This window comes from Megalops cyprinoides, chromosome 18, assembly GCF_013368585.1.
Source record: "Megalops cyprinoides isolate fMegCyp1 chromosome 18, fMegCyp1.pri, whole genome shotgun sequence".
Taxonomy (NCBI): domain Eukaryota; kingdom Metazoa; phylum Chordata; class Actinopteri; order Elopiformes; family Megalopidae; genus Megalops; species Megalops cyprinoides.
Window position 1 is genome coordinate 26,433,677 of NC_050600.1, and position 11,696 is coordinate 26,445,372.

At 40.3% G+C, this 11,696-nt stretch overlaps 1 protein-coding gene across 1 annotated transcript; it reads right to left on the reverse strand.

Annotated features, from left to right (window-relative positions):
- Positions 1-7,257: 7,257 nt before the first annotated feature.
- On the reverse strand, positions 7,258-11,237 carry mrps26 (mitochondrial ribosomal protein S26). The gene is made up of 4 exons (XM_036551565.1): positions 10,925-11,237; positions 10,219-10,365; positions 9,537-9,660; positions 7,258-8,188 (listed from the first exon to the last, which is right to left on the reverse strand). Exons 1-4 carry the CDS (start codon positions 11,143-11,145, stop codon positions 8,057-8,059), a joined length of 624 nt encoding a protein of 207 aa, XP_036407458.1. The 5' UTR covers positions 11,146-11,237; the 3' UTR covers positions 7,258-8,056.
- Positions 11,238-11,696: the final 459 nt, after the last annotated feature.

Consider the following 11,696-nt stretch of genomic DNA (forward strand, 5'->3'; position numbering starts at 1 on the left):
GCGTGTACTGTACACACTCACATAAAGCAGTCCATAACTTACTACAGTGTGCAAGAGCCTTCTCCACAACACAACTGGTTGGAGGCAATGGCTGGAAGACACCAGCACACATGGCCTCCCGGTTGTGGAGGACATAGGTTTTGTTGTGCCTGCTGATGTCACATTCAGCACAGAATAATGGACACGGGAGGCAGTCTCGACATCTGACAGCCGCCCAGTTGTTCCCACACTGGCTGCAGATGTTTGTTGCCACGTTCCCCTGTGCCAGCACACTATTAACAAGGCAAGGTCTCACTGCCCTCCATCTCTCAGGAAAGAGAGCATTACGAGTGCTCCAATCCGAAGAAGCCAGACGAGCTCTTTGGTCTGCTGCTGCTTCTTCTAGCTCATCATCAGAGCCACTGAAGGAGTGCTGCAGATATTGCAGAAGACATTCTATTGCAATTGTAAAAGAGTGGCTATAAGAGGCCCAAGAATTTTTTTGCACACTGTTTGATCATTTGCATACAAATTAGCCAAAAACATGGAATTTACAATGTAACACAGTGTTAGATAACATTGTGAATTATGCTTGGCAATTGCTGAACAGCAGCTTCAAAACCTCATATCTCAGAAAAAAAAACAAATGAAGAGACACAAAAAATTAATGATTAATTCAGGGAGAAACATATCCTCATAAAGCTTGTTTTGGAGACTTTTTTTAGTCCAAGAGTTAATTTTGCAGATACTAGGTACAATAAATTATACACAGTACATACATAATGAATTACATACCAGCAGATACTGTCTCTGAAGCAGTCTCTGAAGCAAAGGTCGCCTCCAAATTAGGGTGAGAGGGGGGGATCATTCTTACAACAGTGTTCGGCTGTAATGCAAATTTCAAAATACCTGTATGCAATCTACATTCATAGATGATGTTTTGGGTCAGACTGATGACTGACTGACTGGCTAATATTTGTTGTAAATTAGAAAAACTAATTGTAATTCTATTTGTCTTTTTTTGGATCTTCAACATCAAATGTATGCTTCAGTTTTTGAAGAGGTTCCTACACCAAGACCACTATATCAAAACATTTATCATGCTACTTATGTCAGCCAAATCACTCTAGGACCAAAAAAGCATTTCCTTATTTTTCAGGATTTGAGATCACAAAGATGCTATCAAAGATGAGTACACATTGGTCTGACCTGGTGTAATTAAGCTTAAAATGTTGAAAAATATTGAACACACATTGTGTGATTTATAACACAATGTACCAAAATTATTATAATTTACATATTTATGGGCAAATTACATTACTGTGGTCAGTCTGAACCCAAACCTGTGGGGACTATGCAGACTTTTTAACAGAACAGAATGGTTAATTTGTTTAAAACCCCATAGAACTGTAGTACATTTACAGTGATGTATGTAATCCCTGGCAATGGCCTGCACTAACATTAAGGACTGAAACAATTTAAACATTTAAAATATCTAGAATATAAAACATTAACCATGGCTGGATTGATTCTGTGTGACTCTTGGCCTCTGGCACAGCACGTTGCCATCCCCATCCCTCTTTCTCCATCTCACCTTCAGTGGTCGTACAGGTGCTGCTGCCTCTGTCCAAACCCCCCAAAAAGGTCATCAAATTCTTGGTGGTCAACAACCTCATCCAAGCTTTTGAGGATTTCTTCGTCATGGCCACTTATACTCACGAATAGGGGCGTAACGAGCCAACACCAGGCCCCAATGCAGGATGGTCAAGGCGGGCCCCCAGCCCATCTCACTTAACCAGAACGCGTGGTGACATAATGTCAGTAGCAAAGAGGAGAAGTATTTTGAAGCACGCAGCTTTAAAATGACCAGCAACAGTGAAATGCACTGCACAGTTGATGCCACAATTATATTATTAGGCCACTAGTAATAGGCAACAGACTACCGTACATTATAGGAAAGGAGAGAAAATAGCAAGGCCTGTGCATGGGCCTAATATATATTATCGATGGCAGATGGAATGCATTATCATTTCCCAAGTCAAATCAAGATAGTGATGTGCTACTTGACAAAATCTGGTGTCGGCGCACCACAACAGATGAAAAACATAATTGATGACAGCGCACCACAACAGATGAAAAACATTGTTGATGGCGGCGCACCATGACACAGATATACAGCATTGCTATGGCTGCGCACACATAGGTCTAGGCCTAATAAACACAAAACAAAAGTGTGATGGTTGATTAGTCAAATAAATAAATAGAAAGAAGCTCTACTTACATCATAGGTGCATTTTCTGGGCTTTTCGCTATGCGAAATCATCGATCAAATCCTTAAGGTCCAGCTGGCGCGCACAGGCATTCTCGACAGATAGTATGGCAAGTCCAGAGAGACGACTCTGTCCCACTGAGCTCCTCAGATAACTTTTAATTATCAATATTACCTGTAAATACTTCCAAAGCATAGACGTAGATTTGGGTAGGACGTGTCCCTACCAACTTTCAGGAAAGCTGAAATATCCCTACCAACATTTAGACCTGTAATTGTAATAAAACAGAGACATTTTTTATCCATTCCATTGGGCGCTGTCGCGCGCTTCATACTCAGCCAGAGAGGGTTAATGGTCCGTACAATCTGGCTCAGCGCACTCTGTAGAGTAGGCTTACTGCGCATGAACAGAGTCTCTCAAGACCACCTCGTCAGTCAGTGTGCTAGCTATTGAAGGCGTTAGAAGGTTAGAAAAAAACAACACATAACAGACTACTTTTCCTCGCGTTCTCATCCAGAGTAAGCTATAGGCATGTCTATATGGGCATAAGCTTGCTATCTAGGTGGCTAGTTTATTTAGCAAACTTGGCCATGAGTTTTTTTTTTTTTTTAACTTTAATCCCGATTCGATGGTCTCCCTTAAATGAACCAATTTCATGCTTGTTTGTATCGTTGTATTGTATAATGTTATACACTGACTTAGAGAAACTTTTTGTAAATAGCTGACACTACCTAGCTAAATGGAAAATGTTTTTGTCAGTCATGTTCTGTTCAGGATGTGCAGGGGATAACGTCAAAATAGCTAGCTAACGTTAATTCGCCAGCCTATTTTTGTGAGCAAATATGAAAAAGTAGGCAAAGGTTGTTTGATAAAACAGAGGAATGTAAAGTTAATGTACTTCCCTGAGAATAATTTCTTGTGTCCGTGTGTGTATGTGTGTTTATCAGTCAGGTCTGAACTTTGACTAAATACGAGAAAAATGGACATCACATGTTTTTTCACCAAACGCCAGTCTGTGAGTAGGAGATTCCCAGCTATATAGTAATGTTATTAAAGATGATTAGCTAATAAAAATATACTTTAGATAGCCTAATTAATGAAGGTCCAGTGAAGGTTTTATATAATTTTATCATTAGGCCACAAGCATGGAACACAGTCCACTGAGGGTGGCAGCAACAGGACGGGAGGAAACGTGTTTGGGTCTTTTTCAAAGAGTGGATGAATAGGCTTGTGTGACAGCGAGATTTTACTGCCATTATTTCATGCATGTGATACGGGAGGTGCAGTAAAGTCAACTAGAACCAATTTAGAGCTCATGTAATGTAAAATTCTTCTGTATAATCATACCAGTGGCTATTGGATATTTTCTATTTTGTTTTGGCCAAGTACCGGTAATACCCTATGTCTGTTTATTATCTGCATTTTCTTTATTTCATTAGAAACTTTCTGTCACAGAGTAATGGTATAGTCTGAGTTTGAGTGGGAGAATGGTTTTGATGTTTACATGTGTGGATTCAGTTGCTCATGCAGTTGCACCACACCAACATGTTAACTTCCACGTTTAGACATGTTTTTTTTATCTTAAAGCTATTTAATTTTAATTTATTTAAGTTATTATTATTATTATTATTGTTGTTGTTGTTATTGCATTCCCCCTGCATCACACAGGGGGACACAGGGCGAGGCGCATGCAATCCTGACACACGCACACGCCTACAGCAGCTATTTCTCATACTGCAAGTCCCACACTACAACAGGAGACAAACGTCATCAGATTATATCAAAAAGCTTAATATTTAAGTAGTACTAATAATTTCAGTTATAATCTATTCTGCATCAGCAACAGCTATCCCAGACAATGGATGAAAAAAATGAGATACAAACCTGTTATAATATATCCACATTTTTTTTTTAATTTCTGAACAAAATAAATATAAAAATGTCTGAGCAAAGCTATGTACTGTATTTTTATTACAACATGGAGTCACATAGGTTGTCCCTTTTTGTCACTTTTGTTCTATCATGAATCACCATGCTGGAATGACAAGAAAACGTGTCCCAAATGCACTCCCAAATGATATGCTTTCCCTCTGTCCTCGTGTGACTTTACATGAAGCATGGGCTTGTTCCCTCACAATTCCCTCACTCACTTAGTTTGGGAAGCCGCCTACCGCTGCACCACAATCCACCCCTCTCCTCCCAATGTCCTCCACTGGAAGCCACCTCAACACTACATCCTTCTGACCCCAGAGTGAGCTAGTGAGTCAGCCAAGACTATAAGGAGGAAGAAAGTCAAAAGATTTAAAAAATGTTCACAAATGTACACCTTCCAGACAAGACAAGGCTGACCTACCCACTCCTGTATCTCCAGTGGAAGCAGGCTGATTTGTTTCATCACTGTGGACTCCCTGTCATCACCAGCTGACCGATGACTAAAAGCTCTTTTACTTGTTGAGCCACATTGAATGTTTTAATTAGGATGGAAAGCACTGACCCATGTCCTGCGGTGTGCATTTACACAGACGAGTGTCTGCCACATTTTAGTTTGGAAACATTTAAGATGCTGACCACAGATCAATGGTTTGAGCTGTCTACACCTATACCACGAGTTATCAACTATACTGCAAAGCTGGTGATTGCACAGACTTGCTTGGATGTGGCAGATCTGCTTCTTACATAAGAACATATTATGATGAGAACAGGCCATTTGGCCCAACTAAGCTCGCCATTACAAGTAAAGAGGATCCAAAACTGCATGAAATCTGGACTTGAACACAGCAAGGGTCTCTGCGTCAACTACATGACCTGGCAACTTATTCCATGTATTGATAACTCTTTGCGTAAAATGTATTTCCTGCGGAACTTACTCTTCACTAGTTTCCATTTATGTTCCCTTGTTCTACAGACCGAACTCACCCTAAAAAATCTATTATAGTTAACCTTATTAAGACCTTTTATAAATTTCTGTTACATCACCCCTAAGTCTCCTCTTGCTAAATCTAAATAGGTTAAGTAACTTTTCTCGTAGCTTTTATATTTCATGCCAGGAACTAATTTAGTTGCCCATCTTTGAACTTTTTCAAGAGCCTCAAAATCTTTCTTATAGTGCAGTGCCCAGAACTGCACACAATATTCCAAGTGAGGTCTGACTAAAGCATTGTATAATTTCAATATAACCTCTTTAGATTTATAATCAATACTTTTGGCTATATATCCCAACATCCTGTTGGCCTTTTTTTTACTGCTACAGCACACTGCCTAGATCCTGTTAAGCTTGGGTCAACTATTACTCCCAAGTCTTTTTCAAATTGAGCACATTCTAGTTTTCTCCCCCCATGAAGTAGTCTTGTCTAAGGTTCTTATTTCCCACATGCAACACTTTACATTTATCTAAACTGAATGTCATCTGCCAGGTATCTGCCCACTTTTGGATGCTGTTTAGGTCTTCCTGTATTACCTTAGTGGATTCTATACTGTTGTCTAGACCCCCTAGGTTTTTATCATCTGCAAATTTTACTGCTTTACTACTAACCTCTGTATCCAGATCATTTATGTATATAAGGAATAGCAAAGGCCCCAACACCGATCCCTGCAGGACTTCACTTTGTACAGGACTCTGCTCTGATACAATACATCCCACAGTTATAGTCTACTTTCTATTAGACAACCAACTTTGAACCCACTCAGTGATAGCTTCTGTAATTCTTAGAGATTTCATTTTCACTATGAGCCTCTCATGTGGTGCTTTGTTAAATGCCTTTTGAAAGTCCAAATAGATAATATCAAAAGCTTGGTTTGAGTCTAAACACACTCTAGCTTCCTCAAAAAAAGTCCAGAAGGTTTGTTAAGCATGACCTCGCTCTGCCCTAATGATGGATTCCAGTAATTTACATGCGATACAGGTTAAGCTGACGGGCCTATAATTTCCTGGATCAGTCCAGTAACCTTTCTTGTAGATAAGTACTACACTGCCATGTTTCCAGTCATCTGGTATTTCTCCAGTTTTGAGAGATTGTTTAAAAAAAACTGTCAGAGGCTTGTAAACCACTTCTGCTAGTTCCCTGAGAACCTTTGGATATATTCCATCAGGGCCCGCTGCCTTATTTGTTTTAAGTTTTTGGAGTTTATCTAGTACTTCTGCATCATTTAAATCAATTTCCTCCATAAGACTCTGAGAACTGAATGCACCTGGAGGCATATGTGAAAACACTTCACTAGTGAAACTCTCCACAAAGGAACTATTTAGGGTATCAACAATAGCTTTGTTATCATAAACCATAAACTTATTAACTCCATCCTTATTTTTTATACCTCTTATCTCATCCTTAGCTATCCTTTTATGACTGTAGTATTGAAAAAAGCGTTTAGAGTTGCTCTTTGCATCTAGTGCAATCTGTCTGCAATGATCTAATGCAAACGCCTTTTAGCTTCCCTTATTTTTTTCTTAACTTGAGCTCGCATATTACTGTATTCAATCTTATTACTCTCTGAGCTGTCCAACTTATATTTGTCCCGTAACAATTTATTCATCCACTGTGGATGCTTCTTTGTCAGCTTCCCTTTTCTCACTTACGGAATCAATTTATGCTGTACATCCAGAATAATAGTTTTAAATATGCACCACATTTCTTTTACAGTTTTTCCATCTAGAAAAGATACCCAGTTTATATTCCTTGTATAATCATGCATCTTAATAAAGTCAGCTCGTCTAAAGTTGAAAACTCTAGCATTGGAGAATGCAGACTTAACTTGCCAAAAAACTCCAAATGTAATTGCATTATGGTCACTTGTTACGAGTGGCTCCCCTACCTCAGTACTGCAAATTCTATCATGATTATTACACAGAACCAGGTCGAGAATTGTGTTCTCTCTTGTAGGTTGAAAGATGTGTGGGTGACAAGTGTAAGACAAGCGTGCATGCCCAGAAAAGGGTTTTATAATTGCTCACAGTGATCAAGTCATTCAGATTAACAAATGCAAAACATGATCAGCAACGCTTTATTATATCACTTGACATGACATTGCAAACCCTACTCCATATACATTCTGTTACAGTCTATATTACAGTTACAAAAATGTAAAGTGTAGGCATCACTAGGTGGTCTAATGGGAGAACATTGTTTAATAAATTATATACTCAACCTGCAGGGTATCAGTGCCTTGGGGTCTCTGCACCAAAAAAATCAATGAGTGCATTGTGTAGTCACTTCCAGTAGATTATTTTTCTTTAAAATAACTTGCTCTATGAGTGCATAAATTCCAGGGAAAGCATTTGACTGTACCTGTTGATTCGACATAAATGAGCCTCAGAAGGCTCAGTGGCCTGGTGTGTGATGGTATGGCCAACTAAGTACTTTCCCAAGGATACACTTTCACATACGCTTTTATCTTTAGAAGAAACTGTCAGTTATTTAAAAATTCAACTGCACGCTAAATGATAAATCCACCTATTCATCTTTTTCCCCAAAATAATGGCCCTGGGTGCACTATACAACTGATGACAGCAACAGAACAGTTTGGCATCTCAGGTTTTACAGGAACAGACACACTGGCGTACTGTTCATTCTCATATAGCCTCACAGAGCAAACACTGCAAGCTAGTGCAACTGCAAGGCAGTAGGTGCACTCATAAGGAGGTGTAAAATGTAAAGTGAATGACTGAGGCTCCAGTAGATCTGCCTGCCACTGGTAAATGGAATGACCAAAACGGCATCAGAACAGGAGTTCCATCTGTCACCACTGGGCTATTTTCCCAGAACAGACAGTGTTCATGGGAACTGATGCCAGGTCAGTGTGGCTCTCCTGATTCACTGCAGCACTGTCCGTTTCACCACCCGACCCTCTTTGTCTATGGCAAAGTTGTAGTTCTTGGGATTGTCCAGGGCCTCCTCAATGCGCTGCTCCAAATTCTCCAGGGTGATAAATGTCTTTGCTTCCTCCTGTGGAAGATCGAGAGGCACCCATTAAACCTGTTTTTGCAAACAGTCTGGCTGTGACAATCAGAAGCAAGAAACAACGAGAGGTCTAATTCATGCCTTACAATTTGCATTTGATGTTAATTTCATTGAATATCCTTTCCTTGGTGTTAAATGAAGTTATGAGCAAATCCAGTTTGGTAAGTGTATGTTCTATGTACGCAGTACATTGGCTGCTACATTTTTCTAACAAAAAAGTAAAGGTACTAGACAGCAAATTACACAGAAAAGCCAAAAACTATTCTTTGGAAAATAATTTAATATTTGAATTCTAATGCTAAAGGGAGCATTTGGGATCCTTACCCTTATCCCAAAGTGATATTAATAGAGTTCACATCTCTTCTGAATGGTCTGCTTTGAACAGCCATATTGACTATGTCATGCAAAAGAGGACCTAGTAAATTCCAAAACATTAGAGTCTTCTGGATAAACACCATCAAATCCTTATTCATTTAACCTAATGCCTTTTTGGAGTTCATGGAGAAAATCTGGAGTTTGGTATGATGTTGCACTATTCTCTGAAGAGACTCCTTATAGAAGGAGCTAATTCTCTTGTTGATTCATTTAGGGGATGATAGGTCGTCTCCAATTTCAGATGTAATAGTTACTATACCTGCATGTCAGAATATGACTAGGTCAATAACCATGGAAGTAATGGCTGATTCTAGTTGTATGGCTAGCAATTTCAGCTCTTTCTGTTAAAAACAGGTTTAGTTCTATCTTCAGTTTAGGTAATCTAAAGTAATGGCTACCTGATCTGAAAACTGCAAATCATCTTCAATTGTGACTAATTCAGGCCCTATGCATAAGATATTACTTATACATCAGATGATTCATTTTTGTAAAACCTGTTACAGTATCCCAAAGAATCTGAGCATCATCAACTGAATATTTATTGATCTGCATGGATTCAGCAAATTCCTATTCAGATTACACACAGAATGTAGAATTTTGTAACAGAGATAGGATAAATCGCCATCTAATGGCTCATTTAGGCAACTCATATTTGCAGTTTTGGTTTACAGTGAATGAGCCTGTAGGGAGTAATAGGCTGCCTTTCCAATGCAGTTACTTAGTTAGGGATATGTCGGCAGGTCCCAATGAAACCCATTAGTGGTTGAGCAGCTTAATCTAACCTGCTTCTGGTCATGTTCAGTTATGTAAATAAGTTTGTAATGTTTGTGTAAATGAGAGTGTAAAATGAACAATGTGTATTGGCAGCTGCCCTAGACGCTCACAGATAATGCAACGTAAAGCTCGGTATGTGAGAAGATGAGTGGACTGCAGAGGACATGTGTCTTCTGTCTCCTACCAGTAGCTGCAAAATCTCCTCTTTCTTCTCCTTCACATGGCTCTCCATCTTCTTCTCTCTCAAAATGGCAGCCTCCACTTTCTTCAAATCATGCTCCTCTGCCTCCTTCTGAATGCGGAGTTCACTGCACATTTCATGGAAAACAACAGCAGAAAGGTTTTATTGTTTTCCTCCACTTTACACATAAAAACAAAAGCCACCACCACAGCACAGTGAGAAATTCTGAGCATATTTTTCTTACCATGACAACCTCTGTGGGCATGCAGGAAAATCAACCAACACACACAGCCGAAGGCGATTTTAGAACTACAAATCTGACAATGGGGGAAGCAACAGAGGGATAGGCACTATTCTACTGATATCATCCAAGTAGACACACACACACACACACACACACCACCTTTTATACAGAGTAAAGGGCTTGACACTTGATGTCCACACATGTCTTTAGAATGTATCACTGTCTGGTGTGTGCATTCTGTTTCAGTGGCCTTGCGAGTGGAATATCTGACCTGACCCTTGTAAGTTGTGGGTTTCATTCCCAACCGCATCAAACCCGCTGCCACTGCTCTGCACGCACCATTAGAGATGGATTGTGGGTAAAGGCAGCAGAGATGAAAAGGAGCTTTCCCCTGCTGGTGGAGAGCTCCCAGCCAGCCCGTGGCATCGGGAGGATTCTCACCGCTGCCTTCGCAGCCGCTGGTTCTCCGCGGTGTTCCAGGCCATGAGGGCGTGGTGCTCCTCCGCCTCCTGCTTGGCCCGCTCCTCCGCCAGGGAGCCCACCTCCTGCTCATACCGGCGCCGCAGCAGCTCCTCCTTAAACAGGAACCTGTGCAGAGAAGCAGGGGTCTGACGCATCACACCCTCTTACCCACACCAAGAGAGATATATCTGCAACTACCTCCCACTACATATCCTGTGGTTTATGAAAACAGAAATAATACTGGATAGCCCAAGCTGTTTAATTTACAAATTATCAGACATATTGAAGTAAAATGCTTTTTTACTCCTAATGTTGTATTTTCTGACAAATTGTGTGTCCAAGTTCCAGGTGAAGTTCCGGGTGAACGGTACTTGAGAGACAAAGTCGAAAATCCCACGTAGCTGGACTGCTACCACTGGGCCCCCAAAAACGTAGTAAAAGGGGATCATATGCTTCAGCTAAGCAGCTGAAGTTGACCACCTAAATACAACACATGTCGCTTGCTAATGATCCACGTTTTAGTCTTGCCGCGGCCCGTGTTAAGTTACAGTTTAAGTAAACTGTAATTCCAGCACAACTAATTGAAGCTGAAAACCTTCTCATATTATTATAACTGGTCATTTATAACGTATCTGACTTGACTTTAATCAGTCTCATGGACAGCTATTTTAAAAAGCTAACTTACCGTAAGGAACGCAAGATCATGTTATAATGCGTGAATCTCTCCTTGAGGACGACCATTTCCACCGGATCAACCGGAGGCGGGACCTTCAGTCTCCCCATTTTCGACTTGGCCTTCGGGTCGGTGCGGGATTTCCTTCCCCGAACCACCTCTACCAGCACACTTGGCCGGGGGGAAAGGACACGGACAAGTGGGTTTTGAATCCTTGTAGCCACATGAAACATACTGACGTTAATATGTTTTTAAACAACTAACTTGTCAGAGAATGTCACATGTGGTGTATCTCTACCACCGCTTTAATCCCAGTTCACTTCCGGGGCGGAAGTGACGTTTACGTTGATACGTGTGATGTAAAAGGAGGGATTTTTTAAAATATACATAATATTTATTTTATTTTTATATTTACATATCTAAAATATAGAAATCTCACCCCCTATTTAAACACATATCTATGTATTTAAAACATTTATATAGCTCTATATACAAACGTCCGTTGTAGCCGTGAAAACAGAGTCGGCTGCCACGCTGACAAACCACCGAGGTTGCCAGGCTTTCTAGCCAATTCCCCATATTGAGCTGTTTTGCCTGTATTGTACACCATAGCTCATGCTAATACCTTTTGGGAAACTTGTGTGATCTAGTTTAATTTATCCTTTCCTTAGTCACCCTGTATGTAGTTTGGTTTCTTTGCTGTCACCACTTTCCCAGGGCTTTGCATAACATTACTGTGAAATGGGCAGAGCTGCCAGTGTTAAGGGAAAAGGGATTGTCATGA